The 15,897-nt window shown below is 44.3% G+C and overlaps 1 protein-coding gene across 1 annotated transcript in view; it reads left to right on the top strand.

Annotated features, from left to right (window-relative positions):
• bmp1a (bone morphogenetic protein 1a) overlaps nucleotides 1–15,897 on the top strand; it is a 137,538-nt gene that overhangs the window by 65,242 nt on the left and 56,399 nt on the right. The window contains exons 6-8 of the mRNA XM_078565710.1: nucleotides 766–944; nucleotides 1,432–1,537; nucleotides 15,295–15,419. Coding sequence (XP_078421836.1) covers nucleotides 766–944; nucleotides 1,432–1,537; nucleotides 15,295–15,419 — 410 coding nt within the window. The remainder of the gene's footprint in view (nucleotides 1–765; nucleotides 945–1,431; nucleotides 1,538–15,294; nucleotides 15,420–15,897) is intronic.

The raw sequence follows: 15,897 nt of genomic DNA, 5'->3' as shown, positions 1-15,897 counted from the left end.
TAATATTCCATTTCCCATATATAGGAAACTCTCCGACACTGCTTTTGTAGTCCGTTGGGTATAGTAGAAGGGTATGCTGATAGATGAAGCAGGGTGGGAGGAGGCTTGTGTGGCACTTCAACACCAGCATGGATGAGTTGGGCTGAATGGCCTGTTTCTATGCTGTACACTCTATGCAATATTGTATTGGTTTCTGTTAAAAGGCTCTGCAACATCTGGACAAATTCTCAGGTTGAATCTGGGTTTGGTATGCATCCTGCTTCATACATCTTCCAACTACTCTCATGAACTTGACATGCCTGCATCCATAGAAATTGAAATATTCTGTTCCATATGCCATTTGATCATCTCTCTCTCTCCCTGCCTCCCGTTCTACAACTCCCTCTTTCAACCCTCTTTCATTCATTAATTAACACAATATCAGCTCTTTAAGAAGAGAGGGAACTGGAGCAGAGAGAATTGATGGTGCTTAAATTCTTTTCTGAAACATAGTGATGGAAACAGAGAGCGTTAATGGATTAAAAGAGACAAGTGCATGAATTTGGAGGTTAATTTTAACTTCAGATGGCATTGAGTCAGCTGCTTGCTCTCTCCACTGGCATTGTCCAAAGTCAAAATGGTTCCCAGGGCATTAAGGCTGAGGGATATGGTGGAGCTAGGTGTATTTGATGTTGGCGGAGGCTTGTTATCCCCAATGCCATTCTGTGCCTTTTAAAGCCTCATCCCCTTCTCACAAGGCTGTGTGTGGCTTGCTTCTGTGTGCAGCTGCTGCTCTTACGTGGGTCGGAGAGGAGGAGGACCCCAGGCCATATCCATCGGGAAGAACTGCGACAAATTTGGGATTGTCGTCCACGAACTGGGCCACGTCATTGGATTTTGGCATGAGCACACAAGGCCTGACCGAGACCATCATGTGACCATTGTAAGGCAAAACATCCAGCCAGGTAAGGGTGGCTGCTGCCTCTTACTTCTAAGTCAGAAGTTTGTGGGTTCAAGTACCACTCCAGGACATAAAAAGGTGGCATATAAATACAAGTCTTTCAGGTGGATGTTTATATCACTGAATAGACTGGTGAATTTGCCAATTGTTTATCACAACCTCTGTGTGTATGTGTGTATTATATATTATATCTTTAATCCTATATACACCCCAAACACGAGGAGATAGAAATCCTTTAATTAAAAACATTGTGAAAGATATATATAGGAATTTGAACAAGTATTCTCTTCCCCCAACACACACGTACACATGCACACATGTGCCACCTGCACAATTACGAACTAACATTTGTACACATACACACACCCGCCCACCCACACATACACACACAGTCTGTGAATTATAGTTGGAAACCTGCCTCACTTGCCCCTTATATAAAGCTGCGCTTCTTTGACTACTGGGCCACTCATGGTTATCAAAACTCTTTGCAGGGCAAGAGTACAACTTCCTCAAGATGGAGCCAGATGAGGTGGACTCACTGGGTGAGACGTATGACTTCGACAGCATTATGCACTACGCCCGGAACACTTTCTCAAGGTTTGAGCCAGCCATCTGGCATTTTTCACTTGTGATGAACTGGAGGCTTTGCCTGCCTCACATTTGTTGGTGTTTTCTTTTCATGAGTGTACACATACTCAGCAAGGTAAATGGTGTTGTTGGCTTCAGTTGCCCTGGACTGTGATGACCGACTACAGACGTCTGTCACTGCTGGACGCAGAACCATAGTCCAATAGGCTCCTAAAACCTCTAAGGAGGCTCAAAAGATATACTGTTTGTATCAGAATTTATATATCAGAAAGTAAAATTGAGGAAAACTGTAAGCCCTATGAAAAATAATTGGATCAGTTCATTGGATCCCAGACTGTTGCTCTGCCAAATTCTCCCTCCCCTTCTTATCTTTCCCACCTTCCTCTGCTCCCCTACCTACCTGCTCCCTTTCTTACCCCATCTTCCTTCCCCTTTCTCCCCACCCTAAGCCTCCCTACCCCTACACCTCCTCATCCCCACAGAGAGAGCGCTGTATTGTCACAGGGGCAGTACTAAGGGAGTGCTGTATCATTGGAGGGGCAATACCGTGTGAGTGCGTTGCACCATCGGAGGTCAGTACTGAGGGAGTGCTGCACTGTCAGAGGATCAGCAGTGAGGGAGGGACAGTACTGAGGGAGCGGTGTACTATCTCAGGGCAGTATTGAGAGTACTGCATTGTCGGAGAGGCAGTATTGAAGGAGCGATGCATTGCCTGAAGCCTTGGGATTTGCAGGAAGTATCAAACAGAGTACCATCATCTGCTATCTTGATGGATATAAAAGATCCCATGGCACAAATCAAAGCATCACAGGTGAGTTCTGGGGTCCTGGCCAATGTTTAATTGTCCATTCATCATGTTGCTATTTGTGGGATCTTGCTGTGCATTCATGATAGTGACTGCAATTCACTGGTATGCCACTGGTTGTGAAGTGCTCTGGGTTGTTTTGAGATTTGTGAAAAGCGCTTTATAAATGCAAGTTCTCTCGCAGTGTAGCACAGTTCAGTCAGATATCCATTGTTTAGAAGCAGACTGATTAGACAGGAAGCCAAAGTATAATTCCCTTCCCTCTGAGTTTCTTATGTGGTGAACTAATTGTGCCACAAAAATGACTAGTTCATGGCTTTAGGCTTGTTGGATAGATAGTTGATACCTGAGTCCATGTTTGTTAGAAAAATTTCTCAATCTCAGTTTAAAATTAACAACTGATCGAGTAACAACTGCTGGTGTGGAGGAGTTCCAAACTTTTACCACCCTTTGTGTGTTGAAGTATTTCCTAACTTTGCTCCTAAAAGATCTGGCTCAAATTTTTAAACTGTACTCCCTAGTCCCAGAATCCCCAGCCAATGGAAATAGTCTCTCTTTATCTAACCTATCTGTTCTCCTTAATATCTTGAAACCATTGATCAAAGCATCCCCCTAATCTTCTGAGTTCCCGGGAAGACGGTCCTCATTTGTGTAATCACTCCTCTGACTCAACTCAACTGTGCCAAGAATGTTTTGTCCACTGAGGCTTAGTGTCTGATTTAAAGAAATTTCCTTGCTTCTTCTTTGCCTCCTGGACACTCTGTCCTCCCTTCCCACTTCCTGCATCACCACACCATCCCCCAGCCCATCCCAGCTAAAGCACACACAATCCAGCTGAGTCAGCCCTGGTGATGAATGCACAGACTTTCTGGGTGAAATCACATTTAACAGGCAAGAGCTGACTCCAGTTCTTCAGCAGCCTTTGTACTTTGAGCAGTTCAGTCCCAGCATCATGTATTACTTGGTCTCTTTCCAGTGGGTTTTTATTGGCTTTCTAGGCTAAAGAACCTCAAGACATTGTGCAAGCATTCACTGAAGATCCATGTTGTTTGGAAGCCTCCTTCAGAAAACACTGCCAAGACTGTCGTTTCAACCTTCCACCTGAATAACTCAAAGGCCAGGGAAGAACTTCATACCCAGCTCTGTGGCCAACAACTCACCCATGACCCAACACTAAAATATCTTGGCATCACTCATGACCGTACTTTGACCCACCGGCAACATCTCCAAAACACTGGAGCCAAGGGCAAGATGAGAGTGAATCTCATGCAGAAACTAGCAAGTACTACCTGGGGCAGCAGAGTCAACATGCCACTCAACCTGGCCTAGCCAGCAGCAGAGTATTGCTGCTCAACCTGGCTCAGGAGTCACCACACAAATGTGGCAGATATCCACCTCCGGGAAGCCATAAGGATTATTTCTGGAACGTTGAGACCAAAACAGCTCGAGTGGCTTCCTGTGCTAGCACAAATTGGATCTCCTGATGGTCGCAGGGAAATCATCCCCCTCAAAGAACACCACTGGCTGACTGTTAACACACTGCTAAAAGCGCTCCCATTGACACAGGACATCAGAAAAACCCACGCACTCATCTGAAATCCTGTAGTCCCCACTGGAACACATTCCACATGCTACAAACTGACTGCAGCCCCACCTCTACATGGCACAACTCCTGGCTGACTGCAGACATCACCAGCTGCAACCTGGTAACTGACCTGACTGGTGAAGTCCCAGGTTTCAACCTTCCATGGAAAATCTGGACAACCCTAAACCACTTGAGGATGGGCCAGGGGAGATGTGGCCACTTGCTGCATAAGTGGAGCATGAGGAACAGCTCAAATTGTGACTGTGGCCATCCAAGTCAGACCATCACCCACAGACTGAACATCTGCCTGAGAGATCCATTCCTGGTGGCATCACAACCATTCACACTGTGTCAGCTGAAGCCGTTGAATGATTGTTAACTTCGACGTCGAACTATAACTGCTTCCCCAGTCACAAGGATGAAAAAAACTTGGTTACTGGGCCATAGCTTGAATCTATTTTTCTTCATTTTAAGAATAGGCAAGAGCAGCCCCTGCCAAAATAAACAGACTTTTAACTTTGACGTTTCCAATCACACTAGATGTTGATGATGTCGTGTGAATGAGTTATCCAAAAAAGCTTAATTTATTACCAACCCCTGTTGAGGCAGTGCAGATGAAAATTTTGGAGAGGGGCCCTCCCAGCAGAGACTTATAGTTTTAAACTTAGAGTCAGCAGCATTGTCAAGGACTGCAAGTTGGATATGGACCAAGAACTGTTACAGCATGGAGCAGTTTGTTATATGTCAGGATTGCCAGATTTAGTTTCTGTTATCCTGACGTGTGTGTGTGTATATATATATATATATATATATATATCCCTAATTGCCCTTGACAAGGTGATGGTGAGCTGCATCCCTTGAACCGCTGCAGTCCATGTGTTGCAGGTACACACACAGTGCTGTTAGGTAGAGTGTTCCAGGATTTTGATCCAGTGATAGTGAAGGAACAGCAATATAGTTCTAAGTCAGAATGGTGTGACTTGGAGGGGAACTTGCAGGTAGTGGTGTTCCCAAGAATCTGCTGCCCTTCTCCTTCTAGGTGATATAAGTCATGTGCTTGGAAGGTGATGTTGAAGGAGCCTTGGCAAGTTGCTTCACTGCATCTTGTAGATGGTATACAGTGCTGTCAGTGGTAGAGGGAGTGGATGGGGTGCCGATCCAGCAGACTGCTTTGTCCTGGATGATGTCCAACTTCTTGAGTGTTGTTGGAGCTGCACTCACCCAGGCAATTGGGGAGTATTCCATCACACACCTGACTTGTGCCTGTAGGTGGTGGACAGGCTTTGGAAATCAGGAAGTGAGTTATTTGCCACAGAATCCCCAGCATCTGACCTGCTCTTGTAGCCACAGTATTTATATGGCTAGTCCAGTTCAGTTTGGTCAATGGTGACCCCCAGGATGTTGTGAATGAGGGATTCAGGATGGTGAGGTAATACCATTGAACGTCAAGAGCAGATGTTAAGAGTGCCCTGTGGCTTGAATTTACCCTTTGCCATAAACCTTGAAGAAGGCAATCAGAGAATCTATTCATGGCCTCTGCCTAGATTGCTCTTGGGCCATGAGATGAAACGAGATGAGGCCATAAGAGCTCACTGCTCTTCCTTACTCTCTCTTTATCCCTGACTGGCTTGAATCAGAAATATGTCGCATTCTCTCTGACATTTTTTTCTCAACTCTCAAAGCAATAGAATTCCTCACTTCCCTGCTTCATTCCTGTTGTCACATGACCTCCACCGCTGCTTCCTGAGCTCCCATAGGTTCAGCCTTGGCATTTGCTGTTCTCAAGGCCTTGGATTTTTACCTGGGTTTCTCGATATTACCTAAAGAAATGAAGCACATGCCTTTATCACAGAGTTGAATCGTGGCTGCTGTATCTGTGTAGGCACAAACCCTCCCCTTGGCACAAGGAAACTATCCAGCCCCCCTCTGCTACCTCACCTATTCATTCTTTTACGCATAGGCTTATTTGTTTTTGGATAGGCAAGAGTAGATCCGACAGTTTGGAACATGAAATCTCGAATGAGCTTTAGTTTCATTTGCTTTTTTTTCCTCTTCTTTGGAAGAACTTGCTGGCAAACCTGTGTACAGCTTTGGCCTCCTTACCTGGGGGGATATACTTCCACTGGAGGCAGTTCAGAAAAGGTTCACTGGGCTGATTCCTAAGATGAATGTGTTGTCTTGTGAGGAAAGGTTGAGCAGGTTGGGCCTATACACAGAGTTTAGAAGAATGAGAAGTGATATTATTGAAACATTGAAGATTCTGAGTGGACTTGACAGGGTAGATGCTGAGAGGATGTTTTCCCCTCGTGGGGGAATCTAGAACTAGGGGGTGCAGTTTCAAAATAAGGGGTCTCCCGTTTAAGATGGAAATTAGGAGGAATTTCTTCTCAGAGGTTCGTTAGCCTGTTGAATTCTCTTCCCCAGAGAGCAGTGGGGGCTGGGTCATTGAATATATTCAAGGCCGAGTTAGAGAGATTTTTGATCGACAGGGGAATCGAGGGTTATGAGGGACAGGCAAGAAAGTGGAGTTAGGGCCACAATCAGATCAGCCATAATCTTATGAATGATGGAGCAGGCTCAGTGGGCTGAATGGCCTACTCCTGCTCCTATTTCTTATGATCTTATGATGCATGAGGATCAGATAAAAGAATTTGTAGCTTCTCTCCAGCTGTGATCCTGTGGAGATCACGCTCCCAGTCAGCACCCCTGTGTCAATCCAATATTCAAAGGCTGTTGGTGTGCATAGCTCATAATTGTTTAAGCCTTCCATGCTTTTCATGATTTATTTTCAGGGAGAAATATATATATGTTCCGTGAAGTTTGTTTTGTGGTACTTAGTGTAGTACAGCGGGGTTGTACTGAAGAGCAGCCAGGCATGAGACTCTATACCCCTTGAGTAAAGGGCATTGAAGGATATGAAGCAAAGGTGGATAAATGGACTTGAGGTACAGTCAGCTACATTCCGATTGAATAGTGGAAGGGCTGAATGGCGTCCTCCTGTTTCAGTGTTGCTACAGTCCCGCGCTGAAGTTCAACCCTGTTCTGCATTAACTCTCCTGTTGCAGGCCTGAGTTGTCCCTTTGTTTTATGGATTATTCCAAATGGTGCTCTCCTTGAGAGGGATCTACAAATCCTGACCCGTAGGAAGTGGACCTCGCTCAACTGTGATATTCCTCGTGTGTAAATAGTGACAAGACTGTGTTGGTCTTCCCATATGGACAGGGTGCTTGTGCCTTAATGCTGAGTAGCATTTATGCACAGGGGGCATGTCCACAGCTTTTTTTGGCATCGAGGATGCCAATTAGTTGGTCATTTCCCGACTTTGGGCGACCATGCAGAGATTAAAGATTGCTTGGGACTGTTGGGGAGTGGAGATCTGCACCTTTGCCAGCTGTGACACGTGTCGACTTGCTGATAAAAGCATTTAGTGCATCTGGCTGATGTTCAGCCAGGGCCCTACACAAGCCTATTTCATTTCTCATTTGTATTTTCTAGCTAAGCCAGGAATAAATTCCACTTTATTATGCCAGATAATGTTCTTTCCCTCACAGCACTCTGAAGAATCAGATGTATTTCATTTGTTTTCACTGTGACGCATTTTGCCTCCAGTTGACTTGAATGCAACCTCTATTTAACCTTGGGCCTCATTGTGTCTGGATTGACAGATTAATGGGATTAGATTGAATTGCGCTGTGTATTGGAGTGATGCACTCTATCAGCATGATGCTGCTTGTCCTGCAGTTTATTCCATATTAAACCGAGCTAGAACCCTGGAACATATCAGAGATGCAAATCAATCACAGGGGTCCATTTCTAAGTGAGTAGAATTGAAAAACGTAAATGTTAAACTTGTATTTAACCTTGGTTAGACCACGCTTGGAGCAATTCTGGTCCCCATAGCATCAAAAGTATATAGCGACATTGAAGAAGATGCAAAAAAGACTTACAGAGATGGTATCAGTACTGAGAGGTTATCTCCATCAGGAAATATAGAAGAGAAACTGTTTCCTTTTGCAGAAGGATCAAGAACCAGAGCTCACTAATTTAAGGTGATTCACAAAAGAAGCAATAGCAACATGAGGAAATGCTTTTTCACGCAGCGAGTGGCTAGGATCTGGAATGCACTGCCTGAGCGTGTGGTGGAGGCTGATTCAATTGTGGCTTTCAGAAGAGAATTGGACAATTATCAGAAGAGAAAAAAATTTGCAGAGGTATAGGAGGAGTGGGACGAGGTGAATTACTCTTGCAGATAGCCAGTCAGGACAGGATGGGCCGAATGGCCTCCTTTTGTGCTGTAACCGTTCTGTGATTGTACAGAGAGGGCTGAGGGGTGATCTAATAGAGTTCTATAAGATTATGAAATGGTTTAATAGAATAGATACAGAGAAGCATTGTAGGGTGACCAAATTCAGGGGCCATAAATATAATGGTCATTAATAAATGCAGTAAGGAATTCAGGAGAAACTTCTTTCCCAAAGAGCAGTGAAAATGTGGAACTCGCTGTATAACACTGGTTAGCTGCTGCTAGGTTATTACTGGAGGTGAGAGCAGTTTCAAATAATCCGGTAGACATGTAAGGAGTTCAGCATCGAAGTCATTCATCCATTATAAATTAATGGATTAATGGACATGCTAAAATGACACAGTGAAATACCAGACGAGCTCAGCCTAAAGTATATTGGATGAAGTGTGAACTCTCTGATAAACCAATACCAGTGAGACAATGCTCATGAGCAATTGTTGAATGTAGCTGGCAGAATTGCTGGATGGTTCAGGTTACTAACACAGCAAACACTCTATACAGTGCTGCCATGTGCCAAGTTTTCTACTGCTCCAAGTGTTTGAAACAATCAAAAAGAAAGAATTAACTTGCATTTATATAGAGCCTTTCATGACCCTAGAGCATCACAAAGCACTTTGCAGCCACTGCACAGCAAGCTGCCACAAATCGCAACGTCATAATGACCAGATCGCTTGTTTTAATTATGTTGGTTGAGGAACAGGACGCAGGGGAGAAACTCCCTGCTCGTTACCAGAAAGTGTCATTGGATCTCTTCCCCGAGAGGGAAATCCTTGGCTTAATGTCTCATCTGAAAAAATGGCACCTTTGACAGTGCAATGCTCCTTCAGTACTGCCTCTCTGACATTCCAGCTCTCCTACAGCACTGACCCTCAACAGTGCAGCACTCCCTCAGTACTGCCCCTCTGACAGTGCAGCACTCCCTCAGTAGTGCCCCTTTGACAGTGCAGCACTCCCCCAGTACTGACTCTTCGGCAGTAAAGCGTTCCCTCTGCACTGACCCTCCAACAGTGCAGCACTCCCTCAGTACTGAAGTACCAGGCTAGATTTCATGCTCAGGTCTCTGGAGTTGGACTTGAACCCACAACTTTCTAATAAGGAGGCCTGTTTGGAACTGAGTGTATTCCTGTGAGTTTGGTGAATCGGGGAGTTATGTGAGGAGGGGAAGGAGGTGTTCCTTTCCTTTTGTTTTTCCTTTTTATAACTTGTTTACCATGTAGGAATTGGTTCTTACTCTACCACAGGGAAAGAAGCTAGCTGTTTGGTGAGTATCTGATAAGTGGTTCTGGCCTATTCTATTCCTAAGGTTTAAAATAGTACAGGAACTGGTGGTAAGCTTAATAAAATATATAAAAGGAAAATAAATGATTGAATAATATAACTAAGTGATTAATTAAAACGCATTAAGGATGGCAGGTGATGTGTCACAGCTGCAGCATGAGGGAGTTCCTGGGTGTCAGTGTGATCCAGGGCAAACACGCCTGCAGTAAGTGTTTATGGCTTGAGGAGCTTCGGCTCAGCCATTGAGCTGGAGCCCAAGCTGCAGACATTGCGACACATTAGGGAGGGAGAAAGTTACCTGGATGCTTTGTAAGAGGAGGCAGTCATATGCCAGAGGATAGGGCCTTCTAATTTGGTTAGTGGTCAGGGAGGAAGGAGGGTGTGACTGTGAGTGAGGCAAGCAAGGGGACCCAGAGGGTGGGAGTGCAAGAGCCTCAGCCTTTGGAATTGTTCAATAGGTTTGAGGTTCTCTCAGCTAGTTTGAATGAGAGGGGGAGCTGCAATGTGGATGAGCTGACTGACCATGGCACCGTGATACAGGAAGCCATTCAACGGGGGGAGCAAAAAAGACTGTACAGTAAGGGGGATTGACACTGTTGTCTGCAGCAAAGAACGAGAGTCCAGATGGCTGTGTTGCCTGCCCGGTGCCAGAGTTCGGGACACCTGCTCAGGGCTGGAGAGGAATTTGGAGTGGGAGGAGGTGGATCCAGTCGTCATGGTCCATGTGGGTACCAATGACATAGGTAGAACTAGGAAAGAGTTTCTGCTTAGCCAGTATGAGGAGCTAGGCACTAAATTAAAAAGAGGAACCTCAAAGGTAATAACCTCTGGATTATTAACTGAGCCACATGCAAATTAGCATAGGGTACATAAAATTAGAGAGATGAATGTGTGGCAATAGAACTGGTGTGGAAGAAGTGGGTTCTGGTTCATGGGGCACTGGCAGCAGTACTAGGGAAAGTGGGGGCTGTACTGTTAGGACCAGTGATCAAGCGATCTGCATAACTAGGGAAGAAGAGAGGGCTTTAAACTAAATAGTGGGGCAAGGGATCAAATTTGGGAAGGTGTGTCAAATCAAGGAGTAGGGACAAGGCAAGAGAGAAAGGTATTACTGTTGGAAATGATAGACAGTGACAAGAAGGGGCAGAGAGTACAAATCTAAGAGTATATCAGCAGATAATGCTAGAGGTTACAAAAATAATAAAAGGACAAAGCTAAAGACACTCTATCTGAATGCACGTAGCATTCAAAACAGATGAACTGATAACTCTAATAGAAATAAATAGGCATGATCTGATAGCTAATACAGAGACATGGTTGCAGGATAACATAGATTGGGAGCTGAATATTGAAAGGTACATGACATTTAGGAAGGATAGGAAGCTCGGAAAGGTGGAGGGGTGGCTCTCTTAATTAAGGATGGTATTAGCACAATAGAGAAGGATGACCTAAGTTCAGGAAACCAGGATGTAGAAGCGGTTTGGGTAGAGATGAAAAATTATAAAGGCAAGAAGTCACTTGGGAAAGCAGTGTACAGGCCCCCTAACAGTAACCATATGATAGGACAGAGTATAAAAGAAGAAATAATGGGAGCTTGTCAGAAAGGTACAGCAATAATCATAGGGGATTTTAATCTACATATAGAATGGAAAAATCAAGTGGGCAAATGTAGCCTAGATGAGGAGTCCATAGAATTTTTTCAGGATAGTTTCTTAGAACAGCATGTTCTGGAGCCAACAAGAAAACAGGCTATACTAGACCTGGTATTGTGCAACGAGATAGGATTAATTAATGACCTCATAATGAAGGCGCCCCTAGGTAGCAGCAATCATAATATGGTTGAGTTTTGTATTCAGTTTGAGGGAGAGGGGAGAGAGCCCAAGACTCGTAATTTAAACTTAAATAAGGGCAATTATGAGGGCATGAAAGCAGAGCTAGCTAAAGTGAACTGGCAAATTAGGTTAAGAGATAGATCCATAGAGATGTAGTGGCAGACATTTAAGGGGATATTTCAGAATGCGCAGAATAGATACAGTCCAACGAGAAAGAAAAATTCCAAGCGGAGCACCCACCATCTGTGATTAACTAAAAAATTTAAAGATACTATCACACTTAAAGAAAAGCATATAATTACGCTAAGATGCATGGCAGGTCAGAAGATTGGACAAACCATAAAAAACAGCACAAAATGGCTAAAAGATTGATAAGGAGGGAAAAATTAGAGTGAAAGAAAGCTAGCTAGAAATATAAAAACAAATAGTAAGATTTTCTATAGATATTTAAAAAAGAAAAGAGCTAACAGTTAAGAGTGTTGGTCCAATAGAAAGTGAGTCTCGAGAATTCATAATGGAAAACAAGGAGATGGCAGATAAATTGAACAGATACTTTGCATCAGTCTTCACTATAGAGGATACAAGTAACAGTCCAGAAATATCTGAAAATCAGGAAATTGATGGAAAGGAGGAACTCAAGAAAATTACAATCACCAGGGAAGTGGTACTGAGCAAATTATTGGAGCTGCAGGCTGGCAAATCCCCAGGTCCTGATGGACTTCATCCTAGGGTCTTAAAAGAAGTGGCTAAGGAGATAGTTGATGCGTTGGCTTTAATTTGTCAAAATTCCCTAGATTCGGGAAAGGTTCCATTTGATTGGAAGAAAACAAATGTAACTCCTTTATCAAAACAGGAGGGAGACAGAAAGCAGGCAACTACAGTCCAGTTGGCTTAACATCTGTCACAGGGAAAATGTTAGAAACTATTATTAAAGAAGTTATAACAGGGCACTTGGAAAAATTCAAGACAATCAGACAGCCAGCATGGTTTTGTGAGAGGGATATCATGTTTAACCAATTTATTGGAGTTCTTTGAAGAAGTAACATGTGCTATAGATAAAGAGGAGCCAGTGGATGTACTGTATTTAAATTTCAGAAGGCATTTGATAAGTTGACACATCAATGGTTATTGTGGAAAATAAATGCTCATGGTGTAAGGGATGTATTGGTATGGGCAGAAGATTGGCTAGCTAACAGCAAACAGTAGGCATAAATGGGTCTTTTTCTGGTTGGCAAAATGTAATGGGTGGTGTGCCACAGGGATCAGTGTTGACGCCTCAACCTTTTACAATTTATATAAATGATTTGGATGAAGGTATCGAAGGTATGGTTGCTAAATTTGCTGATGGCACAAAGATAGGTAGGAAAATAAGTTGTGAAGAGGTCATGAGACTACAAAGAGATATAGATAGGTTAAGTGAGGTGGCAAAGATCTGGCAAATGGAGTATAATGTGGAAAAATGTGAAATTATCCATTTTGGCAGGAAAAATGAAAAAGAAGCATATTATCTAAATGGCGAGAGATTGCAGAGCTCTGAGGTGCAGAGGGATCTAGGTATCCTAGTGCATGAATTGCTAAAGGTTAGTACGCAGGTACAGCAATTAATTAGGAAAGCTAACAGAATGTTATCGTTTATTGCAAGGGGAATTGAATGCAAAAGTAGGGACATTATGCTTCAATTATATAGGGCATTGGTGAGACCACATCTGAAGTACTGTGTACAGCATTGGTCTCCTGACTGAAGGATGGATATAAGTACATTAGAAGCTGTTCAGAGAAGGTTTACTAGACTAATGCCTGGAATGGCCGGGTTGCCTTATGAGGAATGGTTGCACAGACTAGGCTTACATCTGCTGGAGCCTAAAAGAGTAGGAGGCAACTTGATTGAAACATATAAGACCCTGAGGGGTCTTGGCAAGGTGGATATGAAGAGGATGTTTCCTCTTGTGGGAGAATCTAGAACTAGGGGTCACTGTTTAAAAATAAGGGGTTGCCCATTTAAGACAGAGATGAGGAGAAATGTTTTCTCTGAGGGTCATGAGTCCTTGGAGCTTTCTTCCTCCTGCAGTGGGAGCAGCCTTTGAATATTTTTAATGCAGAGGTAGATAGATTCTTGCTAAGCAAAGGGGGTGAAAGGTTATTGGGGGTAGGTGGGAAATTGGAGTTGAGGTTACAACCAGATCGGCCATGATCTTATTGAATTTCTGAGCAGGCTCAAGGGGCTGAGTGGCTTACTCCTGCTCCTCATTCATATGTTCGTATGTGCAACCTGAGCCAAGGCTGACCATTTGGCTAGTTGGGAATACCAACACTGGAGATGCATGGGATTAAATCAGTCTTTAACTGTGTACATCCTCGAAATGTCTTCTGCATTTTCTCTCCTCCAGAAGGCACTAGCTAACCTAGGGTACAGTTTAACAGGTAGTCCTAGAGGATGAACTTGGCAGGGTATTAATTTACAGCTGAGGTTGGTCCCACTCTCACCCAGTGTACAGACAGTCTGAGGTAATTACAGGGATTACTGCATGGTGATCAGGAGCAGGAAATCTAGCTGATTTTATCCCCATGCCTTCCATACTTCACAGATTCTGAGGATAACTGTGTGGAGTTCTTTGCGCTGCCCCAGTTTAGAGACGTTGTATGAAATTCAGTCTCGTGGTGCCTGATTGTTTTTGGCATTGGGAATATGGATTTGCCTCCAAAATGGCACCCACGGCGTACCTGCACACTTCCATTTTGATGAGGGTATTAAACGCGCAGAAGGAATGCCTGCTGCCCTTGTGCAGGGTAGGTGGATCGTGGTGTCAATCACTGTGTGGCACTGATAAAATGCCAGTGCTGCCGTTCTTGAGCTTAGTGCTCCAGCTAACGCCAGCCTACTCACACAGTGACCACCCTTTGCTCTGTTGAAATAAGGTATGCACCCGTGCCTGACCCCACCCAATGCCTGCTTGGCATCACTGCCTCCTGTCCTGCAAGAGAAAGGGAAGTGTGGCGTGACTGTCAAAGTTGACTAGCTGGCAGAGTGAAGCTATGAATGTGATGGGTGTGTCGTGATTGATAAGAGAATTTTGGTGATTGAAGGGAGTGTTGATGCATTCAGCAACGAGTGGGGCTTGTGGTGCTGTTGGTGAGATATGGCATTTGAAGATAGATTCACTGACCTTGGCCGCTTGTGTGAGGTCATTGAACTTCTTGCAGCACTGCATCCAGGACACCACTATGTGCCCTGCTCCCATTGCCTTTACAAAGTTTGTCTGGGCTGACAAAACATGAACAGGCCATCCCTTTGTGAAATTATAAATGCAGGGTTCACATAAGTGACTGACAATTGACGTGATAGCACCCAGCAGTCAGCGTTTATATTCTGCAGCTTTTCAATTTGTGCTTTCTTTAACTATCCACCACTTTTGGTCTGCTAAAAGCTCATTAGCCGCTGGAATGCACAGATGTGGATCGGTGCAGAATGTTTCAAGAAACCAGTTTTCCCCCTTAGTGCCCCTTCTGACAATCGAGCGGCTGCAAAAATTTCTCATTAACTTCTTAAAGCAGCACTAGAAATGTACACTCACAAATGTGTTCTCCTTACCAGCTTTAGCCAGGAAGGATCACAAAGTAAATCATCGTAACTCTATATCTCTCCTCCACTCCCTGTAACTCCAATTGCTCATTCTCTGTTCTTCCAACTCCCATCCCTCAGTTTCTTTCCCTCCAACTCCCGCCCCTCAGTATCACTCCCTCTAAATCCCATTCTCCAATCTCTCTCCCTCCAATGCCCATTATTCAGCCTATTCCCTTCAATTGGGTATGGCTGCTCCAAAGCTATTTTTACTTCCAAAATATTGGTGATCAGGTGTTCTGACTGAACCAGCCATCCTCATTCGGTCTGCTTATGTTGCATGAGCGCATAGCTGACTCTGGAGGACTCAGTTCCATCTTACTGACAGATGCCTTTCCATTTAGGGGGATTTTCCTCGACACCATCCTTCCTCGATATGATGAGAATGGCGTCCGGCCCCCGATAGGACAGCGGACACGACTGAGCAAGGGAGACATCAGCCAGGCCCGGAAGCTGTACAGGTGCCCAGGTAAGATGGGCCGGGGGTAGTTAAAATGTGGAGCAACCCTTCACAGGAACGTTGTGGGACCTGAGAAGGGGCTAGGTAATTGTTTGTGATCAAGGAAAATTAAAAGGCCATGGGGAGGGAACTGAAATGTGGAGTTAGCAGATTGCTTGGGGATAGAAATGTTAGTGTGGACTTGTTGAACTGAATGGCCCGACAATGTGTTGAGACATTTAGTAGTTGTACATCTTATTGCTGTTTGTGGTATCTCACCATCTTCGCCTCCACAACAATAGTGACTGCAAGTTAGGGTAGTGCGTTGTATGCAAAGTCATTCAGAAGTGTCCGAGAGTGAGGACAGCACCAATAGACGTCAACCAGCCACAAATTGGCTAGCAGAGTGGGCAGACAAGTGGCAGATGGAATTTAATATGGAGAAGTGTGAGGTGATTCATTTTGGCAGAAGGGATAGGGAGAGGCAACATAGACTTAATGGCCCAAA

Source organism: Cetorhinus maximus, chromosome 20, assembly GCF_964194155.1.
Source record: "Cetorhinus maximus chromosome 20, sCetMax3.hap1.1, whole genome shotgun sequence".
NCBI lineage: Eukaryota > Metazoa > Chordata > Chondrichthyes > Lamniformes > Cetorhinidae > Cetorhinus > Cetorhinus maximus.
The sequence above is the reverse complement of the archived record's forward strand: the minus strand, read 5'-3'. Positions and strand labels throughout refer to the sequence as shown.